At 41.7% G+C, this 19047-nt stretch overlaps 1 protein-coding gene across 2 annotated transcripts in view; it reads right to left on the bottom strand.

Moving 5' to 3' along the window:
* The window catches only part of ZNF157 (zinc finger protein 157), a 38429-nt gene extending 23874 nt beyond the window's left edge, over positions 1-14555 (bottom strand). The window contains exons 1-2 of one of the 2 annotated variants that reach the window (XM_015069636.3): positions 13842-14552; positions 12033-12239 (exon numbers count right to left, since the gene is read on the bottom strand). In XM_015069636.3, the coding sequence (XP_014925122.2) occupies positions 12033-12104 (72 nt within the window). In that variant the 5' untranslated portion in view covers positions 12105-12239; positions 13842-14552. Of the gene's footprint in view, positions 1-12032; positions 12240-13841 lie in introns of both variants that reach the window. The other variant, XM_053202265.1, reaches the window with a different exon arrangement.
* Between the last annotated feature and the right edge of the window lie 4492 nt (positions 14556-19047).

Below are 19047 nucleotides of genomic sequence, written 5' to 3'. Positions count from 1 at the left end.
GTGAGTTTGAGCCCCGTGTCGGGCTCTGGGCCGGCAGCTCGGAACCTGGAGCCTGCTTCGGATTCTGTGTCTCCCTCTCTCTCTGCCCACCCCCCCTGTAAAATAAACATTTAAAAACTAAAAAGAACCAGAAAAATCTCAAACCGAATGAAAAAAAATCAACTGCTATCAAGACTGAGGTAACAGAGAAAACTGTCCGATGAAGACTTTGAATCAGCCATCACAAAAACACTTCAATGAGCGCGTCTCAGGAAAACACGAGAAGATACCAGGAAGACGCAAATGGAGATGTTAGACCTGAAAAATACAATAACTAAAATAAAAAACTCAATGGATGGCCTCAACAGCAGAACAGAGGAAACAGAGGAAAGAATGAATGAAGTGAAACACAGAACAGAAATTACCCAGTCTAAATAGCACAGACTAAATAGACTGGCGGGGGGAGGGGGGGATGTGCCCCAAAGCTCTATAACAAAAGAACCAACATCTTGCCATCAGAAATCAGGAAGGAGAAGAGAAAGAGGTGAGGCCTTAAAAGTACATGAAGAAATAACGATAAAAACGTCCCAATTTGGCAAAACAAATACATTTACAGACTGAAGAACCAGAACAAATCCCAAACAGGATAAAACCAAAGAAATCCACACTAAGATATATTATCGTTAAACTTTTGAAAACCAGAGATTTAAAAAAATACATATTGAAAGCCATGAGAGAGAAATGACACCTTACCTACAGAAACAATTTGAATGACGGCAGATTTCACATCAGAAACCATAGAGGCCATAGGACGTAGCACATCATTTTTCAGCTGAAAGAAAAGAACTATCAACAATGAAAATATCCTTCAGGAATGAAGGAGAAATAAAGACATTCTCAGGCGGAAAAAAAAAAAAAATCCTAACACAATTTGTCCCGAGCAGATCTACCTTAAAAAGAATGGCTAAAGGAAGTCCCCTAAACAGAAAATGAAAGATAACAGAAGGAATCTTGGAACACCACAAAGAAAGAACAGATGCAGGAAACAAAAATATGGATAAACAGGGACACCTGGGTGGCTCAGGTCTTGACTTCGGCTCAGGTCATGATCTCACGGTTTGTGGGTTCAAGCCCCATGTTGGGCTCTGTACTGACATCACGGAGCCTGGAGCCTACTTTGGATTCTGTGTCTCCCTCTCTCTCTGTCCCTCCTTCACTTGCTCTCTCTTTCTCTTTCTCTCTCTCTCAAAAATAAACATTAATAATAACAGTAATAATAATAAGCTATACAGGGGCACCTGGCTGGCTCAGTCATCAGAGTGTGTGACTCTTGATCTCAGGGTCATGAGGTGGAGACCCACATGGGGGGTAGACTTTATTTAACAAAAAAATAAAAATAAAAAATAAATAAAAAGCTATACAAAGAGATACACTCAAAAACACTCTAAGTAAATCAAAATGGAATTCTAAAAAATGTTCCCATGACTGACCGGGGAAAAATAAAACAGAAAATGAAACAGAACAAACACAGAAGAAAAAATAAAATAAGACCTAACTTATCATTACTCACATTGAATGCCAATGGTCTAACTGCACCAATTAAAAGACAGAAATTGGAAAAAAAAAAATTACACACAGGACCCAAGTATATGGTATCTGAAAGAAGGTCACTTCAAATATAGCAATATAGGCAGGTTGAAAGTAAAAGTATGAAAAGAGATATATCATGCAAACATTCATCAAAAGAAAACGCCAATTCATCCAAAGAGACAAATCAATCCTAAATGTAGAAAACAAAAGCAAAAGCTAATGAAACCGGAAAAAAACAGAAAATGGGCAATTTGGGGGCGCCTGGTGGCTCTCAGCTGGTTGAGCGTCCTCAGCTCAGGTCGTGATCCCAGGGTCGTGGGACAGAGCCCCGCATTGGGCTCTGCGCTGAGCGTGGAGCCTGCTTAAGATTCTTTCTCTCTCTGGGGCGCCTGGGTGGCTCAGTCTCTTAAGCATCCGACTTCAGTTCGGGTCATGATCGCGTGGTTTGTGAGTTCAAGCCCCACATTGGGCTCTCTGCTGTCAGCGCGGAGCCTGCCTCAGATCCTCTGCCCCTCTCTCTCTCTCTCTCAAAAATAAATAAACATTAAAAAAAGAGTCTTTCTCCCTCTACCCCTCTACCCCGCTACCCCGCTTGCATGCTCTCTCTCTCTAATAGAAATTTTTAAAAAAGAAAAGAAAATGAGCAATTTTCCCTGACCACACTGGAATGAAACTAGAAATCAATAACGGAAAGCTCACAAGAGAGCAGAAAGCTAACAAGAGAGGGGCACCTGGGTGGCTCAGTTGGTTGAGTTGGTTCAGCTCAGGTCGTAATCTCACAGCTTGGCTCCTGAGTTCGAGCCCCGTATCAGGCTTTCTGCTGTCACGGCAGAGCCCACTTTGGATCCTCTGTCCTTCTCTCTCTGCCCCTCCTCTCCCTCTCTCCCTCTCTCTCTCTCTCTCTCTCTCTCTCACAAGAATAAACAAACATTTAAAAAAAGAAAGACAACAAAACAATCTCCAAACACTTGGAAGCCAAATGACACATTTCTAATAATCTATGGTACAAGGAGAAAGTCTCAAAGGAAATTTTAAAAATACAATAAACAAAATGAAAATGAACATACATTCACAATTCGTGGAACACATCTAAAGCAATGCTGAGAGGGAAGTATAGCACTAAATGCATACATTTGAAAGAGGAAAGTCTCAAACCAAAAATCTAAGGTCCCGGGGCACCTGGGTGGCTCAGTCGGTTAAACGTCTGACTCCTGTTTTCAGCTCAGGTCATGATCTCACAGTTTGTGAGTCGGGGCTTGACATTTCTCTCTCCCTCTCTCTCAAAAAATAAATAAATAAATAAATAAATAAACAAATAAACATTAAACATTTTTTAATAACAAAACAAACAAAAATAAAAACCCAAGGTCCATTTCAAAAACCTAGAAAAAGAAACCATATTGAGGTTATGCTGTTTAAGGGTACAAACTTGGAACAGCAAGTGATTATAGGAAACAATATTATAAACTTCAAAGTTGTTAAGAAACTAGACTTAAATTGTTCCCACCACAAAAAAGAAATGATAATTATGTGATGTGATTGAGATGTTAGCAAACTTACAGTAGTAATCATATTGCAATATATAAATGTATCAAACACATGTATACTTTAAACTTACACAATGTTATATATCAATACTTTAATTTTTAAAAAAGAAAAACAATAGGACTAAAATAAACCCAGAGCAAGCAGAAGGAAAGAAATAGAAAAGAGAAAAAAATAGGGGCACCTGGAAGGCTCAGTACGTTAAGCATCTGACTTTGATTCAGATCATGGTCTCATGGTTTGCGATTTCGCGCCCCTCATCGGGCTCTGTGATGATAGTTCAGAGCCTGGAGCCTGCTTCAGATTCTGTGTCTCCCTCTCTGCCCCTCCCCCATTCATGCTCCGTCTCTTTCTCTCTCTCTGTCTCTCAAAAATAAACATTAAAAAAAATTTTTTTTAAAGAAAAGAGCAAAAATTAGTGAAGTTGAAAACAGAAAAATAATAGATAAAAATCAGTGAAATAAATCTTTGAAAAGATCAATAAAATTGACAAATTTTTGGCAAGACTGAAAAACAGAGAAGACACAAGTTACCAAAATCAGGAATGAAACAAAGACTATCACTACAGACCTTGCAGACATCAAAAGGATAATAAAATTATAAATAATTCTTCATATACACATTTGATAACTTACATAAAATGAACTACTTGCTAGGAAAAAAACCCCACAAACTATCACGAATTGCCTGAAATGAAATAATTTGAATAGCCCTAGTACTACTAAGGAAATTTAATCCATAATTTAAAAGAAGAGAAAAGAAGGAAAAAAGAAAGAAAGGGAGGGAGGGAGGGAGAGAGAGAGAGGAAGGAAGGAAAGAAGGAAGAAAGGAAAGGAAAGGAAAGGAAAGGAAAGGAAAGGAAGGAAGGAAGGAAGGAAGGAAGGAAGGAAAAGAAAAGAGAAAGAAAGAAAGAAAGAAAGAAAGAAAGAAAGAAAGAAATCAATCACTGGCCCACACAGTTTTCCTGGAGAATTCTGTCAAATTCTTTTAAAGAATTAACACCAATTGCAAAACCTCTTACAGGAAAAAGAAGAGGAAGTAAGTCTTCCTAACTCATTCTACAAAGCTAGTTATTTACCTGTGATAAGCTTAAAAGGCGGCCCCCAAATATATCCACATCCTAATCCTGACAGCCTGTGGATATCAGCTCTAAAAAATGGCAAGAGTAAAAGGGTCTTTGCAGGTGTGATTAAGGATCTCAAGATGAGAGGCGTATCCTGAATTATCCAGGTGGGTCCTAAACGCAGTCACATGTACCCTAACAAGAGGAACGTAGAAGAATATTTGCCACACACACAGAGGGCAGTGATGTGAAGCCAGAACAGAGACAGATTCGAAGATGCTGGTGGCCATAAGAATGGAATGAGGAAGGCCAAGGAACAGGGGCAGCCCCTAGAAGCTAGAAGAGGCAAGGAAGGTTCTGGAGGGAGTACAACCCTGCCAAAACCTTGATTTGGGCCCAGTGATACTTATTTTGGACTTAAGGCCTCCGGAACTGCGAGAGAACAAATTTCTGTCATTTTAAGCCACCAAGTGTGTGGCAATTTGTTGCGGCAGCCACATGAAGCTAACACATTCCCTGATTACAAAGTCAGACGAACACAGTATAAAAAAGAAAACCACACCCCAATATCACTCATGAATATGTAGGCAAAAATTCTTGACAAAATATTGGCAAATATAACTCAGCAATATATTAAAAGAATTATAGGGCGCCTGGGTGGTTCAGTCATTAAGAATCTGACTTTGGCTCAGGTCATGATCTCATGGTTCGTAAGTTCGAGTCCCACACTGGGTGAGGGCGAGTCCCACAAGTCCCACATCAGGTGAGTTCAAGCCCTGCTTCGGGTGAGCCTCGCTTCTCTCTCTCTCTCTCTCCGTATCTCTCTCTGTCTCTCTCTGCCCCTTTCTCTCTCTCTCTCTCTCTCTCTCTCTCTCTCTCTCTGCCCCTCGCTCACTTGTGCCCTCTCTCTCTCAAAAAAAAAAAAAAGAATTATACACCATATCCAACTGGGGTTTATTCTAGGAATGCAAGGCAGGTTCAATATTCAAAAATCAATCCATGTAATCCACCACATTAAGAGGATTTTTTAAATCACATGATCATATCAACGCATGTAAAAAACAGCATTTGACAAAATTCAATATTCATTCCTACAAAAAAAAAATATGAATAGAAACAGGAAGAGACAGGAACTTCTTAAACCTGATAAAGAGCATCTAAAACAAAACCGCAGCTAACATTACACTTAATGGTGAAAGACAAGATTAACCAGCAAGGCAAGAACGTCCATTCTCACAATTCTTATTCAACCTAGTGCTAGAAGTTCTAACCTGAACAATAAGGCAAAAAATGGAAATGAAAGGCGTACAGAATAAAAAAGAAGAAAGAAAAAGTCCCTATTTACAGATGATATGATTGTCTATGTAGAAAAATCACAAAACTTTGGGGCTCCTGGGTGGCTCAGTCCGTTAAGCGTCCAACTCTTTATTCTGGCTCAGGTCATGATCTCACAGTCGTGAGGTAGAGCCCTCACATCAGGTTCCATGGGGCATGGAGTGTGCTTAAGATTCCCTCTCTCTCTCTCTCTCTCTCTCTCTCTCCCTATGCCCCTCCCCCATGCACACACATACTCTTTTTCTCAAAACTTTTTTTTAAATCACAAAAAAATCTACAAAAAATAAAACTCCTAGGACTAATAATTGAATTCATCAAAGTCACAGGAAACAAAATATAATACAAAAATCAACTGTATTTCTATGTTAGCAATGAAAATGTGGACTCCAAAATAAAAAAAAATATAAAACCATTTATAATCACTCAAAAAAAAGAAATACGTATAAATCTAACAAACTATGTACAAAACTTGTAATAACTACAACAGACTGGCCATCTTGAGAAAAAAGAACACCGCGGGCCTCATGCTCTCTGATTTCAAACTATAATACAAAGCTATAGGAATCAAAACAGTGTGGCATTGGCATAAAAACAGACACACAGATCAATGGAACAGAATAGAGAGCTCAGAAATAAACCCACACACTTATGGCCAATTAATTTACGACAGAGGACCCAAGAATAGTCAGTGAAGAAAAAGGACAGTTTTTTCAATAAATGGTGTTGGAAAAACTGGGACAGCCACATGCAAAAAAAATGAAACTTTTTTTCAAAGTTTCACCATGCACAAAAATTAACTCAAAATGAATTAAAGACTTGAACCTAAAGCCTGAAACCATAAAACTCCAAGAAAACATAGGCACTAAGCTCCACGGTAAAGATTTTTTGGATTTGACACCAAAAACAAAGGCAACAAAAGTAAAAATAAACTACCGGTACCACACCAAAGTAAAAAGCTTCTGCACAGCAAAGGAAACCATCAACTAAATGAAAAGGCAAACTACCGAACGGCAGAAAATATTTGTAAAGCGTATATCTGATAAGGGGTTCATATCCAAAATATATGAATAACTCACACAACTCAAAGGCAAAATAAAAAAAAATCCGATTTAAAAATGAACAGAGGAGGGGCGCCTGGGTGGCTCAGTCAGTTAAGCGTCCGACTTCAGCTCAGGTCATGATTTCGAGGTTCATGAGTTCAAGCCCGATTGGTGAGTTCGAGCCCCGCCTCAGGCTCTGTGCTGATGGCTCAGAGCTTGGAGCCTGCTTCGGCTCGCGCCGCGCACGCGCGCTCTCTCTCTCTCTCAAAAATAAATAACATTAAAAAAATGTTTATAAAAAAATGGGCAGAGGATCTGAGTAGACAGTTTCCAAAGAAGACATGCAGATACTCAACAAGTACATGAAAAGATGCTCAACGTCAGTAATCTAGGGGCACCTGCCTGGCTCATTTGGTAGAGCATGTGACTCTTCATCTCAGGGCTGTGAGTTCAAACCCCACATTGGGCATGGAGCCTACTTTTAAAAAGAACCACTAATCATAGGAGAAATACAAATCGAAACCACAGTAAGATATCACCCCACACCTGTTAGAATTGCTAGGCAGTGTCAAAATGGCAAAAAATAACAAACGTCGATGAGGATGTGAAGAAAAGGGAATCCTTGCCCACCACTGGTAGGAACATAAACCGGTGCAGCCACTATGGAAAACAGTATGGAGGTTCCTCAAAAAATTAAATATAGAACCATCATATCATCCAGCAATTCCACTTCTGAATATTTATCCAAAGGAAAAAAAACACTAACAAAGAAATATCTGCACCCCCATGTGCAGTAAAGCATTATTTACAATAGCCAAGATATGGAAACAACCGAGGTGCCTGTCCATCAACAGATGAACGGATAAAGAAAATATGGGGTGTGTGTGTGTGTGTGTGTGTGTGTGTGTGTGTGTGTGCGCGCGGGCACACACACACAATGGAGTATTATTCAGTCATAAAAGAAAGGGGAAATCTTGCCATTTGCAAGAATGTGGATGGACCGTGAAGGCATTATGCTAAGTGAAATAAGTCAAGACAGGGAAAGATATAAACACTGTATGATCTCACTTACATGTGGGATCTAAAAGAAAAACAAGCTCACAGTACAGAGAACAGATTGGCAGTTGCCAGATGTGGGAGTAGGAGGTGGGCAAAATGGGTGAAGTCAAAGGTCAAATAAATAACTCACGGAGATGTAACGTACAGCATGACGACCAGAGTTAATTATACTGTACTGAATATTTAAAAGTTGCTATGAGAGTACATCTTCAAAGTTCTCATCACAAGAAAAAAAATTCTATAACTCTGTACGGTGATGGATGTTAACTGGCTTTATTGTGGTGGCCGTTGTGCAAAACATACAAATATCAAATGATTATGTTGTACATTAATATAATGCTGTAAGTCAATTATACCTCAATAAAAAAAAGAGCATGGTACTGGTGAAAGAAGAGATAAATATATCAGTGTAACAAAAAGAAAGGAAATAGATTCACAAATATAATCCACTGATCTTTGACAAAGGAGCAAAGGCAATTCAATGGAGAAAACAAATAGGGTGGAAACTGGACATCCATATGCAAAAAAAAGAACTCCAGACATAGTCCTTATACTTTTCACAAAAATTAACTCTAAATGGATCTTAGGATACAAAAATACTGATTCGAAGGGGCACATGCACCCTGATGTTTATAGCAGCATTATCAACAGGAACCAAACTATGGAAACAGTCCAAGAGTCCACTGACTGATGAATGGATAAAGAAGATGTGGTATAAATATACAATGGAGTATTAGCCTCAAAAAGAATGAATCTTGCCATTTGTAATGACATGTGAAACGAAAGAAGTCAGTCACAGAAAGACAAATACCACATGACTTCACTGATCTGTGGAATTTAAAAAACAAAACAGATGAACATAGGGGAAGGGGAAAAAAAGACAGGAAAGCAAACCATAAGAGATTCTTTTTTTAATGTTCATTATTTTGAGAGAGACAGAGCACAAGCGGAGGAGGAGCACAGAGAGGGGGGACAGAGGATCCGAAGCAGGCTCCGGGCTAACAGCAGAGAGCCCGATGCTGGCTCCAACTCACGAATGCGAGATCATGACCTGAGCAGAAGTCAGATGCTTAACCAACCATAAGAGACACTTACCTATAGAGAACAAACTGAGGATATATATATATATATATATATATATATATATATATATATATATCCCTATGCTTATTTCATTATTATTTATAATAGTCAAACTATGGAAACAACCTAAGTGTCGATCAATAAATAAATGGATAAAGAACGGGGCGCCTGGGTGTTTCAGTCGGTTAAGCGTCGACTTCAGCTCAGGTCATGATCTTGCATGGGTTCAAGCCCCACGTTGAGCTCTGTGCTGACAGCTCAGAGCCTGGAGGCTGCTTCGGATTCTGTGTCTTCCCCTCTCACTCTCTGCCCCTCCCCCACTCATGCTGGCCCTCTCATAAATAAATAAACTTTAAAAAAAAAAGAAAAGAGAGCGCTTGGGTGGCTCAGTCGGTTGAGCGTCGGGCTTTGGCTCAGGACATGATATCGCAGTTCGTGAGTTCGAGCCCCACGTCAGGCTCTGTGCTGACAGCTTGGAGCCTGGAGCCTGCTTCAGGTTCTGTGTCTCCCTCTTTCTCTGCCCCTCCCTTGCTCATGCTGTCTCTCTCTGTCTCTCAAAAATAAATAAAACATTAAAAAAAATTTATAAAAAATAAATAAATAAATAAATAAATAAATAAAAGAAAAAAATAAATGGATATTAGACATATATGCGCAAAATGTAAAACTATAAAACTTCTACAAGATAACAAGGGAAAAACTAAGTGACTTGGGTCTGGAGATGTTCTAAAATACAACACCAAAAGCATGATTCATAAAAGGAAAATTGACAAGTTGGACTTTATTAAGATTTTAAAATTCTGCTCTATGAAAGACACTGTGGGGTGCCTGCCTGGGAGGCTCAGTTGGTTAAGCATCCAACTCTTGATTTCAGCTCAGGTCATGATCTCACGGTTCGCGAGATCAAGCCCCACGTCGGATTCCAAGCTGACAAGCGTAGGAGCCTGCTTGGGATTCTCTCTCTCTCTGTCTCTCTCTGCCCCTCCCCAGCTCGCTCTCTCTGTCTCTCAAAGTAAATAAATAACCTTTTTTTTTTAAAGGGACACCATTAAGAAAATAAAGAGACAAGCTTAAGAATGAGAGAAAAGTATTTGCAGAACACATGTCTGATAAGGGACTTGTATTTAAAATATACAAACAACTTGGGGCGCCTGGGTGGCTCAGTCGGTTAAGCGTCCGACTTCGGCTCAGGTCATGATCTCGCGGTCCGTGAGTTCGAGCCCCGTGTCAGGCTCTGTGCGGACAGCTCAGAGCCTGGAGCCTGTTTCAGATTCTGTGTCTCCCTCCCTCTCTCACCCTCCCCTGTTCATGCTCTGTCTCTCTCTGTCTCAAAAATAAATAAAACGTTAAAAAAAAATTTTTTAAATATACAAACAACTCTTAAAACTCAACACTAAGGAAACAACCAATCCAATTAAAAAAATGGACAAGATCTGAGTAGACACTTGACTGAAGAAGATATACAGATGGCATATGAGCACGTACAAACTATGTTCACCATCATTTTCCATTAGGGAATTGCAAATCAAAACAAGGAAATACCATCACACACCTACTAGAATGGTTAAAATCCAAAAACCCAACAACACCAAATGCTGACGAGGATGTGGGGCAACAGGAATGCTCTCTTCCATTGCTGGTGAGAATGCAAAATGGTGAAGAACTTGGGAAGACAGCTTGGCAGTTTCTCACAAAGCCAGTCTTACCATACGACCTATCGTTGCACTCCTAGTTATTTACCCAAGTGAATTGGAAACTTACGTCGACACAAAAACCTGCACATAGGGGCGGCTGGGTCAGTGGGTTGAGCGTCTGCCTCTTGATTTCGGCTCAGGTCACGATGCCAGTGTCTTGGGATAGACTCCAGCACTGGGCTCCTCTACCTCTCCCTGTCTCATGCACACACATGCTCTCTCTCTCTCTCTCTCTCTCTCTCTCTCTCTAAAAAAATTAGAACTAAAATAAAATAAAAACCTGAATATAAATGTTGATAGCAGCTTTACTCATAATTGCCAAGAACTGGGAACGGCTAAGATGTCCTTCAATAGGTGAATGGACAGGCAAACTGTGGCACATTCATACAATGGAATATTATTCAGTGGTAAAAACAAATGAGTTATAGGGGTGCCTGGGTGGCTCAGTTGGTTAAGTGTCAGACATGGGTCCGACTCTTGATTTCGGCTCAGGTCACCATCTTGATGTTGGTTCAGGTCATGATCTCATGGTTCGTGAGATTGAGTCCCGCGTTGGATTCTATGCTGACAGCACGGAGCCTGCTTGGGATTCTCATTCTCTCTCTCTCTCTCTCTCTCTCTCTCTCTCTCTGCATCTCCCCTTCGCGCTCGCTCGCTCTCTCTCTCTCTCTCTCAAAAATAAATAAACATTTAAAAGAATAATGGGGAAAGTGTAGGGGAATACAGAGCGGTAATGGACCTGCATGTACTCTTTTCTGAATTAATCTGCAAATCTAAAACTGTACTACAGAAATTAAGTCCATTAATTGTTTGAAATGCACTTAGCATACAATCCAGCAATTGTCATTCATCTCCTACAAAATCCTCACACAAACGATCACAGGATCTTTATTCATAATAGCCAAAAACTGGAAACAACCCAGATTCCCTTCAACTAGAGGTTGGTTAAACAAACTGCAGTACATTTATACCATGGAATACTGCTCAGCAAGAAAAAAGAACAAGCTATTCGTAAATGCAACAATCTGCATGAATCTCTGGAGAATTACGCTGAGTAAAATCCAGTCCCAAAAGGTTACATAGTGTATGATTCCATTCCTATGTCATGCTTGATATGACAAAATTACAGAATGAGAGCACAGATTAGTGACAGCCAGGAGTCAAGGAGGGAGTAGGGGGAGGAAGGAAGTGGCTACTAAAAGGCAAGATGAGGGGCGCCTGGGCAGCTCAGTGGGTTAAGCGCCCGACTTCCGCTCAGGTCATGATCTCGCGGTCCGTGACTTTGAGCCCCGCGTCGGGCTCTGTGCTGACAGCTCGGAGCCTGGAGCCTGCCTTGGATTCTGTGTCTCCCTCTCTCTCTGCCCCTCGCCCACTTGCGCTCTGTCTCTCTCTCTCTCTCTCTCAAAAGATAAATAAACATTAAAAAAAATGTAAAAGGCAAGATGAGGGGGTCCTTGTGGTGATGGAAATGTTCCATATGTCAATAGCCTGGTTGTGATACTGTACCAAGGTTTTGCATGATGTTCCCATTGGAGAAAAGTGTGTAAATGGTACATTGCATTTGAATCTACAATGATCTCAAAATTAAAATTTACCTTAAAAAAATAAAAGAAAAAATGTGTTAAGTAGGCTCCTCCTCCTTACCTCAAAGGATCTGCCAGGCTGTCCTGGAACCAGGGCAGGGAACCTCTGGGGTGATTTCCCAGTAGCTGGCATGTTCACCCTGGGTCTCAGCCCACCTTCCAAAGCTGGAGGGGAGTCTGTATGTGGGCTGCGGTCAGAATGAATGGAAGATCCCACAGCCTCCAGTAAGGAGGAAACTCAACAGCTCCACGGGGACACCAAGAAATCCTAAAAGGACAGTATCCATGTCATCAGTGTCATTCTACATTCACACCACAAAATTCAGCACCGCCCACTCTGAGTGTTAGGGTGGATTATGAAAACAATCATGATATCTGAAGTCACACTGATGACCTCAGAGTCCTTGATTCTGGGGTGGCTCCCTAGGGAGCTTCACACCTTACCTAGCCAGCCTACTCCTCAATTCCAGGTTCAGGGTAGATCGGGGTTTGTGGGGAGGGCAGAATTGGGGCAACAAATGGTGCTAAAGCCCTATGAGGTGGACAGAGGAAGGACTTGTCCGTGGGGACCTAGTGGGTGACCGCGGAGGCAGGAAACCTGGAAACCTGAATGAAAGGTCTCTCTTCTGCCCTCTTTAATTATTTTGCCATTTATAGGGTGAAAAATCCCTCTTAAATTCTTCTACAGGAAGCTCTTAACCTCTTCTTTCCAGAAGATGATTCAACATTAATGTTATTTATTAATCAATACATGGGGGGGGGATGCTGCTATTAAATTACACCAGAAAAGCATTTGACACCATTCTGCAGATATTACTAATAAAACTCCAACTAAAACTAGGGAAGAAGTAAATCACTTTAAATATCACAAAAAATCATCTACCAAGCATAGCCCTGAAATATTATGCTAAAAAGTAAAATGATGATGCTATTGCCGTTAAAATTACGAACAAGATAGGGATGTCTGACACGACTCAAAATTGTTTTGCTGGCTCTACGAGAGATGAAACAAGGAGAATAAATGTTGCAAGTTAATAGAAATGTGGCTTTCCTTGCCAGTGATATGATTTTACACAAAGAAAACCTGACACTACTAGCATTCAGAGCAGTTTGATAAGGGGCTGGATACCAGATAAAATTATAAGAGCAGATAATTTTTCCTCTGTAATGGCAACAATAATCAAACAAATGAAAACGGGAAAACAAAAATCCATTAATAATGATAGCAAGAAATACACAAAATATACTTAAGGAGTTGGACGAGTATGATTTAAACAAAAATTGACAAATATAAAATAGTCACACAGATATACCATATCCTTGGATAAGAAAATGTAATAAAAATGTCAACCCTGCCCAAAGCATTATATTAAAGTAATGTAAAGAATAAACAAAAAAGAAACACAAAACTCAATAATAGTAAGATGGTGTGTACAAAATGTGTGGAATGCAGCTAAAGAGATTCTTCAAGAGCAATTCACGTTCTACATGGTTTTTAACAATGAAGAAAGGGTGAACATTCATGAAGTAACGTCTCGACTTAAAAAGTTACAGAGAAAATGGTACAGATAAGAGTAGAAATTAATAGAAAACAAAGGTACATCAGAGAGGATGAACAAGGCCAAAAGTTGGTTCTTTGTGAAGTTTATAAGATTAGCAAATCTCTGGGGAGACTGATAAGGAAAAACCTAAACACACACTCTATTAAGACTTGACAACAAGAAGCAGCAAGCTATCTAAAAACCTGACCACCCCAGAATCCCCTATCCCTGACCTGCACAGATTCCTATTCACCAGATTCCTTAACTCCCCACCAATGGACCTCACAAACTGACAATTCATCATTCCCAAAAGCCAACAAAGCCATCACCTCAAAAATCACTGATGACTGTCACGCCACAAAACCTCGTGCACTCGCTTTAGCGTCGCGCGCCAACAGGACTTAAACGTCCTCTGAGGGCCACTTCCGTTTCCTGTCCTCACCCCTGACCGTGCCCCTTCTGCGTGGTTGTTCTCGCACACGATCGTAAGGGCTGTGATGCTGTGGTCTACTCACTCCGAGCAAGGTGCAGTTAGGGATCGGCAGAGACTTTGTCCACGAGTGGCGTTGTTGGGCGAGGAATATGGCTGTGCCCAGGCTTTCCTCCATGGGGGCCGCCATCTTAGCGCCCATTCCGTACAGTGGGCTGTTCCACCGAAGGCGGGGGCGGGGGGGGGCGTTGTTCAGGGGTAGAAACCTTCTGAAGGCAAGCATTCCAGAAGAGCTGGTCTTTGGAACTGGGTTCTATAGGTCTGTGCAAACGTGACAGAAGCAGAGGTGCCGGGGGGCAGGGGAGATGTGCCCTCATCTTCAAGGGAGATACCACTGAGGAGAGGGGTAAAAGTCAAGATTAGTTCCCCCCTGGAAGATGTCACTCAGAGGAAAGGAGAAATTAAAATGGTACAGTCCCCCTCCTGACAGATACCTCTGGGCAAGAAAGGGAAGGAGTCGGGGTGGTATAGTCCTCTCCTTGGAGATACCACTGGAAAGAGGGGGGAAACTCAGGTTATTGTTGATCCCCCTCCTGGGCGATACCACTGGAGAAGAGTGGGGAGAGGCATGGTGGTACATTGTTTTGATGTGCTGGAATTGGTATCGAGGGGAATTGAATCCCCCTCAATCTCCATTACCTCCATTACCCCACTAAAATGACAGTAGCTAGAAATAAATAATAATAACAATAGCCTTGGATATGGACAACTAATATTTTTTTCAATATATGAAATTTATTGTCAAATTGGTTTCCATACAACACCCAGTGCTCATCCCAAAAGATGCCCCCCTCAATGCCCATCACCTACCCTCCCCACCCTCCCACCCTCCATCAACCCTCAGTTTGTTCTCAGTTTTTAAGAGTCTCTTATGCTTTGGCTCTCTCCCACTCTAACCTCTTTTTTTTTCCTTCCCCTCCCCCATGGGTTTCTGTTAAGTTTCTCAGGATCCACATAAGAGTGAAACCATATGGTATCTGTCTTTCTCTGTATGGCTTATTTCACTTAGCATCACACTCTCCAGTTCCATCCACGTTGCTACAAAGGGCCATATGTCATTCTTTCTCATTGCCACGTAGTACTCCATTGTGTATATAAACCACAATGTCTTTATCCATTTGTCAGTTGGTAGACATTTAGGCTCTTTCCACAATTTGGCTATTGTTGAGAGTGCTGCTATAAACATTGGGGTACAAGTGCCCCTATGCATGAGTACTCCTGTATCCCTTGGGTAAATTCCTAGCAGTGCTACTGCTGGGTCATAGGGTAGGTCTATTTTTAATTTTTTGAGGAACCTCCACACTGTTTTCCAGAGTGGCTGCACCAGTTTGCATTCCCACCAACAGTGCAAGAGGGTTCTCGTTTCTCCACATCCTCTCCAGCATCTACAGTCTCCTGATTTGTTCATTTTGGACACTCTGACAGGCGTGAGGTGATATCTGAGTGTGGTTTTGATTTGTAATTCCCTGATGAGGAGCGACGCTGAGCATCTTTTCATGTGCCTGTTGGCCATCCGGATGTCTTCTTTAGAGAGGACAACTAATATTTTTAAGCAAATCGTTAATAGAAAAATATTTAGAAAACGTTATAAGCTTACTTTCGCTGAAACTACATCTCCAAGACACACCCCCAACTCCTCCTGTCAACCAGGTTGCAGCCGCTTAGCCTCTCTTATATGGGAATTTAGGAGTTACTACTTACTCTTGGGAGAGAAGAGAGGATTCTAGGGGTTCTTCACCTCTGAACCCTTATCTTAAACATTCTTCGAAACCTACTCCTGGGGCACCTGGGTGGCTCAGTTGGTTAAGCGACCAACTCCTGATTTCCGCTCAGCTCAAGATCTTGTGGTTTGTGAGTTCGAGCCCAGCACCGGGCTCTGTGCTGACAGCATGGCGCCTGCTTGGGATTCTCTCTCCCTCTCTCTCTGCCCCTTTCCCACGCACGCACTCTCTCTCAAAAAATGAATAAGTGAACTTAAAAAAAATAAAACCTATTTCTACATGTAACCGTCCTGCAAGCCTTCTCTGACAAGAGGTGGAAGGCTCTTTTCCCTGCTGAAGGCATTTCAAACACAACAGATTTGTGTTGTGTGCTAAGCCTAGTTAGCTTGGGCGTGGATTGCTGTGTGTCCTAAGGACATTCAGATCTTCTCTCTGGGCCTCAGTGCAACAATCTGGAGAGTTAGAGTGTCAGCCTCTCAGAATTTGTGAATTGACTGGAAGACAGAGTAGCAAATGTGAGAACATTGCTGTAAGACACACACTTCTAAAGAAATTTCCATAACTTATTATTGTCATGACTTTTGGCCAACAACTCAAATCCTAGATTCCGCTAACCTCCACCATCAATGCCTCCTGGGCTGATCTCAAACCTGGGCCTTTCTTTACCAATACCTATGTTGCATTCTTCTGATCTAAATTCATGTGTTCTATTAATGATTTCATCATCTGTGTCCCTGTATTCTGACCATGAATCCAAGATGCTCTTTTATCATATGTGCCCTTTTTTGATAGACAAAGAGACTAGTCATATGTTAATTTTCCACTATCAATGCCTCTCTGATCCATGTCTCAACTATTGGACCATGGTTAACTTTTCTACCATCAATGTCCTTTTGATTAGACTTCCCAAACAGACATATGTTGCAGAGGGTCTGGGTTCCAGTTCAAACCAGAGGGGAAATGGTGTTTGAAGGATAGCAGAGGCCCAATTTCAAGAACTGGACCTGAGGACCATTGAAGGTAGAGGTTCATTCACGGTGGAAGGCTGCTGACAAGACTGGGCTAACGGCCTGTAAAACAAGATGGGGATTTCTGGCAAAATCATTAACAGATGTTTTTAGATCAAACCAGGGAGATTGATGATGCTGAAAATTTCATATTTTCCTAAGATATGGACATGGAATAGTTAATGGAGGCCCAAGGTTCAAGGTCAGAAGTGATGGTTTGTCACTTCAGAGATGAGGTGAGAAAAGATTGAGGCTTCCATATTGTTCTCTCTCTCCCTCTCTCTCTCTCTCTCTCGCTCCATCCCTCATATCACTCACGCAGGGAGAAGCCAGCTGCTATGTCATAATGACACTCAGGCAGCCTTTGAAAAGAGGCCCATGTGCCAACCACGCCTACCAGTAGCCAGTGAGGAACTGAGTCTCCTAGCCTATAGCCATATGAATGAGCCAGCCTCCAGCCTCAGGTGACTATAGCCCCAGCCAACAACCTGACCGGAACATCAGTTAGAGACCTTAAGGCAGGATCTGTAAGCCAAGCCACTTCCAAGTTCTTAACCTTTAAGCTTCTATGTTTCAGGGTAATTGGTTACCTACTAATATCTATTATCTACTAATGAGATATTAGACACAGCAATAGATAACTAATACAGGCATCTAAAGTTTTGGTATTTTGTTCATCATGGATTTTTGCATTAATTTTGACTTCTGAAAACATTGCACTAAAATGTTATTTATCTCGATTACTGAGGTTTTCTGGCACTCCCTTACATTTTGCACTTTGAGGTGAGTGCCTCATCCTTGTCCCAAACCTGCTGGGAAAACTTTTTCTCTAAAATCATAGACTATCAGAAACTTGGCTATTTGAAATTATATCAATAAGAATAAAACATCCTCCTGGTGCCTGGAGGATCCAAGTCACTTTAACATAGAGGAACAGCTTCACTTTCCAGCCCATGTTCAGAGGCTCAAATAAGGGGCAACTGGAGTCAACGTGTCACATCTATTTTTACTTTAGTGTTTCTAAATAAAAAGGCCCCTGAATCCACTTCACCGTCCAGACTGAACATTGACTCTTTTACATACCAACTTGCTTTGCTTTGGGCTGATCAAAACCCTGCTTCCTTTGAATTTTAACTAAACTCAGCTCTTCCCCCAAATCCTGCAGTGATCCCATTTCCCCCTTTGTTTGCCAAGACTAGGGTGATCTACCATCCCTGTTGGCCCAAGACTGAGGGATTTACCGAGACGAGGGACAATCATTGCTAAAACTACGAAAGTCACAGGCAAACCTGAACAAGTTGGCCATCCTAGGTGAGATCCCCCGCCGTTCTCATGGTGTGTGGTCTCCCTTGCTGCAGCCAGTTAATAAACCCATTATGGTCAAACTATGGATGTGAGCCTGGTGGTCTTTATCAGGTAGGCTTTATCAAGGTCATTAAGTTTGGAAGCGTTCACCGAGGTCAAGTTTGAGATCAGTCCTAATTTAACAGACCTGGGTTGAAGCTCCAGATCAAAGGGGCATTGATTAAGAAATACTTAATTGAAGGCTGAATGCTAAACCATGCCAGAAAAGCATTGATAGTGGAAGAGTTATCAGAGCTCTGAGTCAGACTGGAACCATAGTAGATAGGGTTGGAAATTGGTCCAGGGTGATAGAAATGTCAACAAGGGCTTGGATTTTAGATTTTGACCGGAGTCATCGATGAAGCTGGATTAGATAACAAATGACCAGTTCAAGTGCCAACCGGATGAACAGCGGTGGTGGAAGAGTTAACCGAAACCAGCAATTTGAGCTCTCTTGTCTAGACCCAGTCCGTGGGTTGCAGATAAATGGTACAGCTGGCCAATGGCTGTGTAGGAGAGGTGGGGTCTTGTTTCTAGTGGCCAATGAGATGAAGCAGCAAGCCTGTTACTAGGGAGAAGCCCCTGTTGCTATGTGCCGAGTAGGAGAGTCAGGGTCTAGCCTGACTAGCTACAGACAAATAGTTAGCCAATGACTGCAGGAGAAGTTGGACTTCAGCCTCCTCAGCCTATGGTAAACTGTTACCATGTAGCAACCCCCAATGCCAAGTGAAATGAGGCGGCCAAAGTGACACCTGAGAAGCTGTAGACAGAAGGTGCAGTTAACGAATGGCTGAGCAGAAGAATCAGGCTCTGGCCTCCCCACTCAAATAAGGCTGCTGGGTCTGTAAATCAGCAGAAGTCTCCATTGTCCAATGCAGGGAGGGGGCAGGGCATAGTCTGAGGGGGTATAGATAGATGATGCTATGGGAGGGAAGTGGAAGTGGGCGGGGGCAAGGCCTGAGATTGCTTTGGA

Source organism: Acinonyx jubatus, chromosome X, assembly GCF_027475565.1.
Source record: "Acinonyx jubatus isolate Ajub_Pintada_27869175 chromosome X, VMU_Ajub_asm_v1.0, whole genome shotgun sequence".
NCBI classification, from domain to species: Eukaryota; Metazoa; Chordata; class Mammalia; order Carnivora; family Felidae; genus Acinonyx; species Acinonyx jubatus.
This window is presented reverse-complemented; position numbering and strand designations above follow the sequence as displayed.